Source organism: Malurus melanocephalus, unplaced genomic scaffold (assembly GCF_030028575.1).
Source record: "Malurus melanocephalus ecotype Western Australia unplaced genomic scaffold, MMel_1.1 scaffold_104, whole genome shotgun sequence".
Lineage (NCBI taxonomy): Eukaryota > Metazoa > Chordata > Aves > Passeriformes > Maluridae > Malurus > Malurus melanocephalus.
In genome coordinates this window covers 603239-618308 of record NW_026623336.1, presented here as the reverse complement: position 1 = coordinate 618308, position 15070 = coordinate 603239, and the positions used below count along the sequence as shown (strand labels likewise).

The window sequence follows — 15070 nt, the reverse complement described above, 5'->3', positions numbered from 1 at the left end:
GAAGCTTTTATGGAAAGTTTGCAGCTTCACACTCAATCCACTCTGTAACTATAAGACAGGAACTGCAGTGAACCAAAGAGCAGTCATGCTGTCCATTAAAAATACACTTTTTGAGATTATGGAGAGCTTTTTTGACACTGAATGAAGGGGACTATGCATTCAAATAATAAATGAAATCTGGTTATTTTAACCTGTATAATGATTCTTCTTGAAAACTATTTAAAGCTGGTGCTGTGGYACTGCCAGGTTGTTAAAGAGAGATCGCTTATTCCATCTTGAAAACCTTACAAAGAAGAATGTGCCACTGCAGGGATAAAACTCTGAACATCATTAAAAAGGGGCCCAGAATTTTGCAAACAGTTGCTCCAGATACCATGTTCTGAYTTTGCCAAGCAGCATTAAATTTGCTTTACTTGAGCAGTTCCTATAATAATAAAACCATGCCTATTATGTTACACTTTAAAACAGCAAAATGCTCAAGAATCTCGCTTACTAATGGAGCCATATGGTTTTATAAGAGCTGGACACAAATGACTCATTAAAAATAATCTTGTTTGTCTCATTTTTTAACATTTTCTTAAAAAGCTATTGCAGTGTTTCATTATCTTCGCCTAACCTAAAATTCCCTTGCTATTTGCAAAGGTCACCATTTGCTGTACTACCTGTTGTGAAAAACAGAATTCCATCCCTCTTGGCAGTGCCATGATTAAAAACTCCACTCCCTTGTCTTTCATCTTCCCTTCAGCAAGACAAGCAGTTTCTTTAAATACATGTTTTAGCATAAGTCCCATCTTATCACTCTTCTTGCTCCAGATTCTCCAACATTTTTCTTCATGTTCAAGCCTAAAACTTTCCTTGATGCTTTAATTCTTCTGCTCCCAGCCCTGTTTTTTGGGCTATGTTGCTGCCATTGGCTGCCCATCCATCCTTGGACATTTCTGCCATGGTATGRTACTGGTGACTCAGTTCTTTCATTTGAAAATGAAATATTCACCCAGTATCTCCTAAACTGATATTTCCTTCTTGCCTATCTTTAGATTTCTGTAAAGGTCCTAGGCCCAGTAGGAATCCCTTGGATCAATTAAGTTCCTTCTCAACTATCATCACTAGTGTTGCATACAGAACTGCAATGAAATAATCTGAGAATTTAAATAAAACAATTCTTGCTCCCACTGTGCACAGAGTGTTTTTTTTACAATAACCTCCTACTAATTATTAAAACTGATTGCACTCAGTGGCTGATGAATTTTATTCAAATAGATGATCACATTTGACCACCACCATGTGTTGCCCCAATTTTTAAAACTCACTATGACATGTGAAACTAATCCATGGTTTATAGGAGAAAACAATCACCAAAGAAGAGCCTGRTCACAATGAATTCCTCACATCCCAAGACAACCATTCACACCTGCATTTTGGGTAAAATTCTGTTATAAAAACACCAAACTCTRCAATGCACAACACACCATAACTGCTAAGAGAGAGAGAAAGAAGTCACCAAATTGTACAATAAACGTGATATCCTGTCCCTGCTAAAATAAATCATCACGAGAAAATGCCTGAACTTCAGAAGCTGCTGAATGCCTGAATGCCTGAATTACATGAATCGCTTCAATAAACTCCTCAATGAGGGATTTTGAAAACTTCCTCATGTAATTCTTTACCTAACATGTTGCTGATGATATTGAAAATGTTTCCACTATGGTCTTTTAAGTCATATTCAACATAACAGAGATAATGAGTGAGATTCCAAGAGTCAAGGCAAGGCTCACCTTGTTGCTGGCAGGGTGCTGATGCGAGTGAAGAAAACAGAGGGCTCCACCTCCACGTGGAGACCCAGGGCAAGGTTCCTGTAATATCCTTCAGCATGTCCYGGTCCACCAGAGTACTTGAAGTTCAAAACAGCTTCCAATGTCTAGAGGAATAAAAGTCAATTCCTTGTTAGCTATTTTTCACTACTGTGCATTTCACAAGTTCAATTAAATTAGGCCACAGAAGTGATTTGCAAATTTGCTTTCCTAACCCATCCGTTCTATTATCTCAGGAAAAAMGGCAATCTAACAAATAACTGCAGCTTAGGCAAACAGTTGCCTAATCCTTTTAAAAACTAAAGAGTGCAGCACAAAGTCAGCTGGACTTCCCTTTACATAATTCATCTCCATACCACAGTCAACATTCTCAAAATTAACATCTTGTTTTTGCTTASAAGGGCTTAAGGTTTATTAAATGCTGCATTTTTTCATACTCTTGAAAAATATTCACCACTTCATTATCTGCAAAATCAAATGGAAAAGAATCAGTTTTGGGACAGATAAAGATTACACGAAGCTAAAATAATCTGGTCTCTCAACAAGTCACTGCAGACTTGCTCTCAACTCCATGAGAAGATTTTAACAGATTAAAACAACACCTAGCTGGTTAGCAAATATTAAAAATGAGGGTGATTTTCAAGCATGAGTCTCACTGSATGAGCACTCATTGCTCTCAGCAGTGAAACTTTACTTCTGTGAGGAAATTTGGGGCTTTGTGTCTTTTCCCTCGATGAACAGCAGGGGAAAGGCTTCCCAGCACAGTCCCTATGTTATCATCAGTGTTCAAACTCAGAACAAACCTTTGATTGATCCAAAGATATTATTCATCACCTCTTCTTTCATTATGTTCCTAAAATTCAATTTGCTGGAAGCAAGGTGAGAATTTGGGAGGTTTCACTGGATTTTTTTTTCTGTTTTTATCCTTGGGTAGTTTCTACTGCCACATCTCAGAGCAGGCACAGAGTGCCAGCCCTCTGCCCTAAAGTGGACATTACATATTATGTTGAAGCCTGGAAGGACAGACACTTCATAAAAGGGTTTAGAAACAACACTAATTACCTCTCACTCTGGCTTATAGCTCATTCATTATTAAAAAAAAAGAAAAAAAGGAAAAAAAAAAGCCAAAAAAAAAGCTAAACCTCAAGTCAACAACTTCTCCAAGAAAGTAAATCTATTTATCAGACACCATCAACCCTCAGATAGGTAAAAGCACTCTGCCTTTCCACTGAAGGCTTACAAAACAATTTATGAGACCTGTTAGTTTTTTTTCATAAGCACTAAGGAACAATTTAAGGATTTTCTAACTTACAAAAAAAACCATTTCTGTTTGATGCCCTTCTGTTTATAAGCCTGGCTGAAGGAAAAGAAATAGTATCACTTTCTCAAAATAACCACAATCCAGTGATTTAGAGAATACCAAAATCAAGAGCTTAATGTTTCACTGCATGGGTGTACTTAACTGTTCTGCCTATTTCCAACTCGCTTTTAAGTGGCCTAATTTTAATTCTTAATTTAGTTTCATTAAAATTCATGAGAGTCACCTTACAATACAAATAAAAACCCTTCACTGGGCACTCTGGACATACCCATCTACTYGGTTTATGTCAATTCCTAATTTGTAGTTAATGAACTCAAGTTTATGTTATGTCAGGAGAGCTAATCAATATTAAACACAAAAATAAAAAAAGCACAAACCCATTCAAAATACACTTCATCCYAATTAACCAGCTGGACCATTTCATAAAAATCAGAGCCAGGCTCTGTAAGTACAGGGATCTGACACTACTTACATTGTAATGTGAGAATGGGCTTCAATTTCAATTAGGACATTGGGAAAACTCTGTGCATGTTCTGTGTGATTGCTGTAATGCTCCCAGGATCCTGCTGGGAAAAGCTCCATGGTTCATTCCATGCAGGACCACGGCACAAAGCTGCTTTAGCAGGTCCAGCCCCACGTCATTACAGGAAAATATGTGAGAGATGAAGCTTGAAGGGTCACAGAGCATCACTACTTCAGTCAAACCCCTTACCATCCCATACCAAGGGGAAAAGCTCCAGGAAAAAGGCAAAAAAATACATCCATAAAGTGCACCATCATCAGCTGCTGCAGTGAGGAATTGTGAAGGAATTTGTCTCCCCAAAACCCCACTGGAGAGAACAGGAAAGAGGAAACCCAACATCTCCTATTAATCCAGACAGCAATGGGACATCTAACCCAAAATATAAGACCTAACTGGGGATATTTAATACTGAGGAGACAAGAGATTCTGAGAACTGCAGAGCACCCAAACCTCTGTTCTATCTCTGGCCATGACAATTTGCAGGAGCCTATGAATGTGCCAAAGAATAAACATCAGAAAAAAAAAAAAAAAAAAAAAAAAAAAAAACAGAAAACAAAACCACAATAACAACAAATTCATTCTCCTTTAAAACCTCAGAAACTATTACACCTATAACGTGGAAGATTGATTTTCTATCTCTGCGATAGAAAAGAGAAATCCTACACTTTCATAAACTTACAAATTTAAAATAATTTACCACTGTCTCCTACAGCACCTGCAGAGAACGGCCAAGATGCTACAGCCCCCAGTTTAAATGATGATGTATCCTCGCTCCTTGTCAAACCTACACAAAGCACAGTCTGAGCTGCAGATTCTCTTCATCCTTGCAAATCCCAACAGCATTTATTTTATTTCTCCAAATTGCATCACTGCAGACTGAAAATGAGATGAGAGGGTGTCACCGGGAATATCATTTTATCTGTAGATGACCCATCAAAAAGAAAAGGAAAGAAGGATGGAGTACAGCAGGCTCTCAGGGCAGGTAGGAAAAAAAAAATATTGATAACTGTTGAACACATCTGAAATTCAGAAAACCTGTGAATCCTTGGGAGAATTCTTGTTTTTAAGGCAGAGTTCCGTTCTGGAGATTCAACAGTAAATATTTACTATGATGGCTTTGGCTTGATAATTTTGTTACAACTTCATTAGTCCTTCCTTCTATTGATGAAGACAAGGAAACAAGAATGTTTCTGCATGTAAGTTGCAAATGAGATTCTTAATCAACAGCACCCACCATCAGTGATATCTACCAGAAATATTCTACAAATAAACTCTAAAAAATTACTGGTTTGGTTTTTCACACATGTTGTCCTCAAAATACTTTCGGCATAGAGCTGGCACCAGTTTACTCATGGAAATATTCCCATATTCGCTTTCATAATAAAATTTAAATTAAAGTTAGAAAGGAGCTGCTGTTTGATGCCACTAATGAAAAGCAAACCACTGGACACTTAAGATTCCTCACTCACTGACAGTCAGCACCCATCTGCCAATCCCTCCGTGGTGACTCCGAGCAGCAACACCTTTAATACTGATTTTTAGTTGCCAATTCCACTGCAATCCACAACTCATACCAAGTATTTCTACTGAACTACTCCCACAGTACTTCCTACCCAGAAGTAGAGAGCAAAATCTAAAGAGAATTTCCATCTAGTTCTACAGATTATTGCTACTTATGCAGAAGCCGGAACATTACTGAGAACAGAAAATCCCCAAAACAGGCAATGACACAAGAAATAGATAAATGAATGTGGAAAGAGCAGAGTGAAGGGCATTTCTTGTGCTGGGAAGTCAAAAATGGTGCTCAGGCCTTTCTCTCTGCTTGTTCTCAAGAGAGGGATGGTTGACTGAATACCACACTCAAGAAACTCTGCCCCCCAAAGAAGTGCTCAAAGTTTTGTGTGACAAATAACACTGTATTAGCTCACAAAAAGTTGTCAAAAACCAAGAGTGTGTTAAGCAACTATAAATCAAGGATATAAGGAGCCACCTGCAGAGATGGAATCATAAGCTCTATGTGAAGGAAAATAAAAATTTCAGAGAAGAACACAAAGTATTAGCAACTCTCCCAATTAGACCTTTTTTCAAGAAAAAAAATCCTTAAAGGTAGGAAAAGCATTTAAATAGTCATTTTCTTTTTAAAAAATAATTAAAAACAAGCTTAAAAAACATTTTAAAACTGTACAATAGCAAAATTAGAAATAATCAACAAAGAAAGTATCAACAATGAGAACAATATGCACAGTGCATGAATTAATAGTCAGGAAAATCAAATTTATAGCAATATACTGTAAACAAGTAACCAATCAATAAAAGGCTCGTTTATTTTCCTCCTTTCTGATGAAAATTACTTTTATACATCTAAATTTTGGGGTTTTTAGAATTTACCAACTTGGAAACAGTTCAGGTCGGAAGCTTCTGGGCTGAATTCCTACATCATGTATTTTGCTTAGTGGATTTATTTCTTTATTCTTTGTTTCGTTATCTCGAAACAATTTTACTGTCAATAATTGACTTTATCCCTGTGTGTATCTTGCTACTGGAAGAATCAGAAGATTGTGTTGCTAATACTTTTTTCTTGGGGTATCCCGTCACCCCAAATACTGCTTTTTGTGTTTCAGAGAGCCTGGCAAGATTTTGTTCTCAAAATTTTTTCCAAACTGAAACCTATTTTTTTTTTTTGTATTTATTATCAATGTTTTCCATAATTAGATTTACAAATCATACTTTGTGAGAAAGGCTCACATACACTGTGTTTTCAAGTCTTTTCTAAATTCCTTTGGTGTAGTAAAAATGACACTAAGCAGATCTCAGCATTTAATGCAAGATGAAATGCCAGTGCTACAGGCACTTGGCTCCTGAGGAACTGCAGATGCTGACTGCAATAACCAGACTGAACCACTGCAGACTCCTCCTTAATACATAACATTGAAAAACTAAAAAGTAAGAAAAATAAATCAGCATGAAGACCAGACTCAAAAATAAACAAATTCACAATATAGTCTTTCCATTTTAGCCTCTGAATGGTTTCTAGAACACAATTCTCATTAATAAGTATGATTTCTCATGCAATTAGGACTTGAAATTTGAAAACAATTTATTCTAGGTGTGTAATATTCAAATACATCTTCCTTTGGAAAAAAAAAATAGATTACTTACCCTACTGTAAACTTGATTTATTCCCAAATCTTAACATGCTCCTGAGATGTTTCTCACCCAAATTCCCATTAGCAGCATTGGCTCCACACTTTCCTCAATGTTCAGCCATTTTTTCCAACTTTAGCTCCTTTTCTCACCTGTTGCTTTTTGTTTTCTGGTCTGTTTAGGTGTGGGGTTTTTTTTTTGTTTTTTTTTCCTTAAACTTCCTATAACCCCCAATCTTATTAAATCCTCTCTGCCTCCCTTCCCTCATTTCTCTCCTCCTCTGACCATTCTACTGCCATACTCAACTCTGATCAGCAATCAGTGATCTTCATCAGTAAAAAAAAAAAAGAAAATTAAAAATGTGCAACTTCATCAGTCCCACCTCACAAAAGGAACCAGAGGATCTGTGTCAACAAAAGTAATTTTTCCATTTCTTCTTATTGTGTGGAACGCTTAAAATCTTTAAAGAGCTTACTGTAAATAAATGATGGATCAGGAATTTCAGCTGCCTAGCTGTAACTAATTAAATTACCAGGAAATAAGAACGAGAAAGCAAGTTTCTCCAATTAATCACATCCTTTTCAAGGGCAGCAGGTGACCCTGGCAATGGTCAGGTTCCTGACAATAGCAGAGCTGGCCCCAAAAACATGCAGGACTGCATCAAACCCCAAAAGGTCCAGTCTTTGCAAGCCACAAGCTTTTAATCCAAGCACRTGGGAGATGCCAGTCCAGCAACACATTTCAGACAGAAATACAGTGMATGGAACACAAGTGAATCTTTTTTGGAGGAAAAGGCCAAAATGTGAGCATTGGGAAGGAAATAGAGATGCCTGAATAGCTGAAACCAAGGAAGATGAGACTCAAATGCATCAAGCTTCCAGTTTGTGGCAATCTGTGAACACAAAGATTGTGTCTATGTTTAGCATTGAGCTCAAAAWCCAGTCCTGGCATTTGGAAATGCAAACAGCTCTGCCTGTGTATTCATCTGGCTATCAAAATTAATATAGATTAGCACTTTCTTGAGCTTTATTTATAATGGTCTAACAAAAAATAATTGTCATTTTTGTTTCTTCCTCTCATCACTGAGCCTAYAGCCCATGGTTCCACAAGGTAATGTGACAATGAATATAGTCTGTACAAAAAAGAGGCTTAAAAAATAAATTTGTGTAAAAAGAATGAGGCTTAACACCAGTGTTTCGAGAAGCAACAAGTGCCTCTGTGTCCATGGGCTGAATATCCTCCTGCCCACTTGTTCTCAGAAAGATAAAAGGAAAAAAAACCTCCCACACTGCTAAAGAGGAAAAGCAGAGACACTTCTGGCTAGCTTGAAATTCTGCAATTCTCCTTGGGTGGACAAAAATCTCCAATCTAATAGGGAAAAAAAATCCTCCAGTTAAATGACAGTAGCATCATGTCTTTATTCCTCCCTAAGGAAAGAACATCATTACTGGGATCTAACTGGTTTTGAGATAGACACAACCCCTTAGCATCAAGCTTCTGGGTCCATCTCTTGCTGCAAAATTCAGTCCTGAAGGACCTGGATCTTGATATCTTCAAAGTTCTTCCAAGCAGAATTCACATCATTCCTACACACTCAGACATTCCTYTACTTGAAATACTGGTATTGAAAGGACATTTGGGAGAAGTGGAGTGTATCAGCTGTGATGAGGAGAGCATCAAGCYTTTGCACCTCTCAAGGTTTAATTCAAGATGGGTATTATTCCAGAACTGAAAATAAATTAGTCCTCCCTAAGATCTTTGCTGTCTGGCACAATCCTAGGCTGCCCAAGAAAGGTCCATGTTAAGAAATGAAGATTAGAATTCAGATACATGACCAAATATATATATGAAGTTTCTGCCTGTAGAAAACACTACATTTTTGTTGATCAAAAAAGAGGAAGAAGAAATTATATCATAAATTGGATTTTTACCGGAAAATAATTAGTGGAATAATTGGTGGAATTAGTGTACTGTGATATCATAGATTCACTAAGGTTGGAAAAGACCTCAAATCCAACCATGAAGTGAAGATTTGCAGAAAGAGATCTATTCATGGCACTCTCACTGGGCAACATCAGTTTCTTCAATTTAGGCTAACCTGATTTCTTGATAAACAAAACGTCCTTTTGGATTTTTATATTTTTATAAATGATATGACTCTATTTTTTCTTTTAGCTAAAATATAAATTTTGTGTTTTTAAAGAGAAATTCAACACCCAAGAAAGGGCAGAAAGCATATATATATTTCTCTGCGTGCCAATCCTGAAGCAAATCTGAATTTTCTGGAATGCTGAATTGATCAAGGTAGATGCCTACTTTTCCCCAAGTAAGAAAAGAGACTCTCCCTGTAGATATTGCTCCTCAGAGCACCAAATAGTGCAGTAATTGATAGCAGAAGTCCTGATACATGCATTATAAAAAGGATATSCATATGTAATGATCTTGTAGTGCATATGTAATCATCCTCCAGGACCCAACTGCAGCACACATTCTCCATGCTAATTTTTCTTCTGAGTATGCCATCAAAAATATACATGGCAACTACAAAAGCCATGATAAAATTTTGATTTAAAAAAAAAAAACAACTGATTAAGCAATGAAATAAATTGTGCCTCTGCAGCAAGTCAGACCTTTTCATGTACAAATACAAACAAAGCCCACATTGTTACTCCTGTAAGCTTCTTTATCAATCTAACACAAAATTAAATATATTTTTTAGCACATGTGTTACCCAGGTGAATTTACACACCCAGGTTAGTGAAGGTGCCTGTTGTGTTGAGCTCTGCTGTGGTGTTATTCAAGTGCCCCCAGTGCACACACACGGACTTTAAGAAGCARTTCCTGCACCACACCAGAGTTTATGGAGCTCATCCATCCACATTTCTGTCTAGTTAAACCCCTGAACAATAGAAGTGCTGCATCTCTTTGTAAAAATAGCACAATGGCAATRACAAGTAGCTGAAGCTAAATATAGCTCCTGCAGGCATATGCTGGGAATTAAATAGTACATTTTACCCCTCCCCAATTCTAAATCAGTAAGCTTCAACAAGGAATCTCTAGTGAATACACACAGGAGCTCAATAAATCCCCCTTAAGCTTACAAGGCATATTCTGAATCTGTGCAGGCTAAAAATAGCCATGTTTATAATGAGAATGGAGATGTGAGCAGAATAATATTAAGTTTAAAGGCAGGCACGGTGTAGTCATTCTGCATTAACAAATAGGGTGAATCAAAGGTCGCTCTGATAAACAGATACACAAGCTGACAGATAAAATATAATATCCAGCAATCTTGTACTGAAGAGCATTCATCTCTCATTAAATTCTGCGCTACCTAATTGCCTACTGCAGCCACACATTCTGTGTGCATTTTTTAACTGGAATACAAGTTGTTACTTCCCAAAGACAGAGGATAGGAACACACAGCACTATTCCCCTGGATAACATTCCCTCCCAGAGTTTAAATACCCTCTGGAAATATTCAGGAAATATAATACATAATTCTTTTTGTTGCATTAATCACAGAATTCTGYCTTCTTTAATTAAAGGCAAATCGTTTCCAGGCCTCCTGGGTTTTGCCATTGCATCTGGATGCCCAAGGGGCTGATGCACATTCTCAGCTGCCTCAGAGGTTTTACCTCCCTCAGCCTGGGTACCAGCACTGCTGACCGCAGCTATCACAGCATCTTCTTCTTGGCTGAGATACAGACGAGAGATTAAAAATAATTTAAACACAAGTAACTTTTATGTGGAACATTCCCGTGGAGAGTTTTCTGTCTGCTGACACTAAACTGCAGAATCTGTTAGAAAAACGTGTGCTAGGAACAAGGCAGACCTGCATTCTGGGGGATTGGAAGGAATGAAGGGGAAAGGGCTCCATCCAGCTGGGCCATAAACAATTCCAGGGATGGGGCAGCCACAGTTCTCTGGGCAGCCTGTGCCAGGGCCTCAYCAYCCTCATARTAAAGAATGTTTTTGCTYGTATCTAAACCAAGCCTACATCCTTTCAGTTTGAAGCCATTACTCTTTGTCCWRTCACTCCAAGCCCCTGTAGTCTCTCTCCATTTTTCTTGTTGGCTCCCTTCAGGTACTGGAAGCCACATTAGCTCACCCTGAAGCCTTCCCTTTCCCAGGCTGAACAATCCCARTCGTCTCAGTCTTTYCTCATATCAGAGCTGCTCCATCCCTCCAATYATCTTGGTGCCTCCTCTGGACTGGCTCCARCAGMTCCATGTCCTTCCTGTGCTGGGGACCCCCAAGGTGGACACAGCTCTGCAGGTKGGGTCTGACCAGAGCAGAGAGGAGGGGCAGAATCCCCTCCCATGACCTGCTTTGGATAAATCCTGCCCTGAYGCTGAAGTAGGAAGGTACAAAGAGAATAAATGCAGGGACAGATGTTGATGAACAAGTCAGACACACACACATGCTCTTCCATGACAAAATTTCTCTATGTGGAGGCCAACTGGCCAGCCTGGTTCTCCCAGGAATGATGATACTGGGCGTTGTACAGAAGCATCACTGAATGAATTTCCTCACTGAAACTTTGTTTCACCCTGTAGGCAGAGTTCCCAAGAATGAAGGCACAAATGCTGGCAAATCCCTTCTCACCAAAGGAATACGCTGGTGAGAGGTGGATAAAACCAAGATGTGGGCATAACAAAGAACATCAGCATAAAAACCCCACATGTCATAAAACCATAAATGAAATAACATATAAAAAACAGTCACAATCCATAAAACACATCAGGAAAAAAACAGAAACGAGTGCTGGAGTGCTGAAGCCCCAGTTTGGACTGACACCTCTGATCAATGCTGCTGCTCATTCACAAGGTCACTGCTCACTCCTGGGAGAGAACAGCGCTTCCTTTAATGGCTGCACCACATCTGGCTGCTCCAGACTCAACAAACAGGCATCACCTTTCAGWATATCTTCTGAATTAAGTGAGGGAGAATTTTACAAAGCTCTATAATGCTAAGGTCTGATAGTGTGAGGGTGAGTCCTCCTCCAATCTTCCCACCACAGCACCACCATGCCTGAATAGGTTCATATGCAACAACCTGAAGACCCTGGGTAACAACACAAAGTTACTCAGTTTTGGTTCTCCATGCCAAAAACTTCCACACTGTTTCACTCTTCCTCAACACAGTCCATCCCTTCTCTGTTCCTTCTATTCCTACCATGTCCGTGGTGAGGAAAGAGGGTAAGATTGCACACAAAGTGAGGTAAAGACAACTTTTGTTCTCRATTCCTTTTGTATTAATTACTCTGCTTCCCCAATGGCAACATAAAGCTTAACTTGACAAAGTTACAAACTTTTGAACCAGCAGAGACTATGAAGATAATATTTCACACTAAGAAGGAAGAATCYCATGCATCCCCCTATGGGCATAGGGTCTTACCCAAATCCAAGGCCATCACCATTACTCAAGCAAGAATAATCCAGAGTTTCTATTTAACAACACAGGGATCCATCCCATAGAAATGGTTTCATGAAGATCTCAAATCCATTAGCTGTTCAAAACACTCTGCTGAAGAACCCAGCTCCCTTCACTATGTGTTATTTTTATTCATAATATTGTTGTACTACACTGAAGAAAAATTATACTCACAACCTAAAAGATAAAAATCCTCCTCTGCAATAACTGCAATACCTTAAAAATAAAAAAATGCCTTCAGCAAATCTAAAAAAAAAAATTAATTATAATACAGAAAGGATCTTCAGAACTGAGTGATCACATTTTTACATGAGAGCTCTTTGGAATTCTTGGGTTAAACAACCATCATTTTTTCAGGAATTCCTCTGATTAGAAGGGATAAGCCCAATTAGTGAATTTTCAAAAGTAGAAGCAAATGAATAAAGGGGATTTAAAAGAGGAATGCTTGAACTACTTAATGTATAGATTTGTTTATTCAGACATTAACATATAAATATAAGAGACTGAGCACTTCAGATTTTTCAGCTGCTACTTGGTTTGAAAATAGCAGCTCCAGTGGCATAATCCCTTTTAAAACCAGTGAAGTTACTGAGCTAAATTTATCRGTGATTTAATGAGTTTAATACAGAATGAATCTTGCAAATTCCTAGCCCTTAATATGATGATCACATCTAACAGAATAAGAAAATAGTGAAATTAGTTTTCAGGAACTAAGACTTCGGAAATTGAATCTGTCCTATAATCTGTCTAGAAATGGGTTCTTAGAGTTGCAGAATAGCAACACTCTCCATTCTGATGTATCCTCCTTTTTTTCCCTGGGCAGGCTCTTTGAAAGCCAATATGCCAAACAACCAAGCATTCACTCACATTAGTAAAACATACAGTCAGTCCTSCTATAAACTAGGATATGATATCCTCAAATGTTTCCCCTCAGAACAGGGAATTTGAAATTAGATTTTCAGTAAAATAGAAAAAAATATTGCAGATATGAATCAGATGTAGAGATGACACTAAAATTAATTTCCACTCTTCACTGACCCCATTTTGGCACAATTCAGCCAGGTGAGCATGGCCCATGCAAACCGGCTCCAGTCCCACCTGCACTGAGGATTCCTGAAGGCTGAGAACACACTTTCAATTCTGTGATGTTACCAAAAAAAAAGACAAATTTTCCAGAGGCAAAGGTCACAAAGCAAACGAGAGGTGTAGCAAAATGCCCTCTCAGAAATACAGATTTATAAAGGGCTCATCAGTGACAATTTGACCGGTCTGCAGCAAGTATTTGGTGCTGATTTCTGAGCATCAGCTCAGACAATACTTGAACCATCCCTGCTTTCAAGCTGCCACCACTTCTACATCTGTATTCTTCACTTAGCTCAATAATGCTCTAAAAATAACAGATCATGCTACAAAAGGAACATTAAAAACAACAAAAAAGGCTTAATTTATTTGTTACTTTTGAGTTTTCTTCCTCCAAGAAACTACATTCTCAAAAGTCAGCTGGGGGTCATTACCATTAGGTCCAGGAACTGACCATTAACAAGAGAAAAGGAGGAGGGAGGTCCTGGTACTGGATGTTTAAGCCACTATTTTGATTTTATTAAGGGTGCTAACTTGATTTCCAACCTAAGTGAGCACACACTTAAAAGGATAACAAATGCTTATTTAAAAAACACACTGAGTCATCTGTGAGCACTTCATAAATATGCAGCAGGAAACTCCCAAACAGTGACTCATAACTTCAGAGGTTTCAAACATAATCATGAATTTTCCAACTGTTACTCACACTCGATTAAATGCTAAGCAAAAAACACCCTTCTTCTGTGAATTCAAATTGACCATCCATTAAGTTCTGCAAAAATAAGAGCAYAATGGGAAAATACAACCAAAACCARAAAACTGGGAAGAGTGMTGATTTTTAACAGCTTATAGGAAAACACTATTTTCTGTGAACATACATGGAATATTCTTTACTTTATAACCAATGCCATGTGAAGATTTTGTCTTTACCTTATTTTGAATGAAAGACTGACTGAGGAAAACAAATAAACTTTGACAAGTCTTTTTTTTTTATCTAGAAAGAAGAAAAACAACATGCAACATTCTCCAAGTTTCTTCTCCATAACTCTATTTGTGTACAACTATTTGAAGTTGCAGCTCAACAATCCTGACTCACTCCTGGTTAGACAATGCACTGACATCCTCTAACTACCTATTCCTACAGAATTATGATACCAAGAATACATCTTTAATGGATTACTCTGCTAAACATCACCATAATACTTCTATTTCATCTTGAAATGTATTTTCTAAAATTTTAACATTATTACAAATGTCACTACTGCAACACTGTGATTTCTGCAAAATTAACAAGAACGCCTTAGAAATTAATTTTCCTAAATCTTAGCAAAATAATGGCATTCTTTGTCAGAAGTCATTTCACCAAAAGACAAATTAGTCTCTCCACAATGTAAAAAACACAGCAATGCTAATGTTTCCCATTTACTGCAGCAACACCARCTAGAAGCCAGGAACAACTTTTGGTAGGATCCCATGCAATCAAACAACAGTCAATAGCCAAAAGAAACAGTCTTCTATTCTAGAAATATTTCTACAGAATACTAAATTTTCAGACAAAAAAGAGAGGGAGGAAGGAAGACAAAATAATTATGATAGAATGGCAATTTCATTTTCTAATTCAAATGTATTTAACCAGAATGATTATGCCTCACTTTAAGCCAGATCATTTTTTTTTCTCTTTAGTTTGTTTGGGAGATTTTGGGTGGGTTGGGGATGGGGGGTGTTTGGGATTTTTTGGTTTTGTTGAGGTTTGGG

The 15070-nt window shown here is 37.8% G+C and overlaps 1 protein-coding gene across 2 annotated transcripts in view; it reads right to left on the bottom strand.

Annotated features, from left to right (window-relative positions):
- TRAPPC9 (trafficking protein particle complex subunit 9) overlaps positions 1 to 15070 on the bottom strand; it is a 438425-nt gene that overhangs the window by 295062 nt on the left and 128293 nt on the right. For both annotated transcript variants that reach the window (XM_057369163.1, XM_057369164.1), the window contains one exon: positions 1776 to 1918. In XM_057369163.1, coding sequence (XP_057225146.1) covers positions 1776 to 1918 — 143 coding nt within the window. The remainder of the gene's footprint in view (positions 1 to 1775; positions 1919 to 15070) is intronic.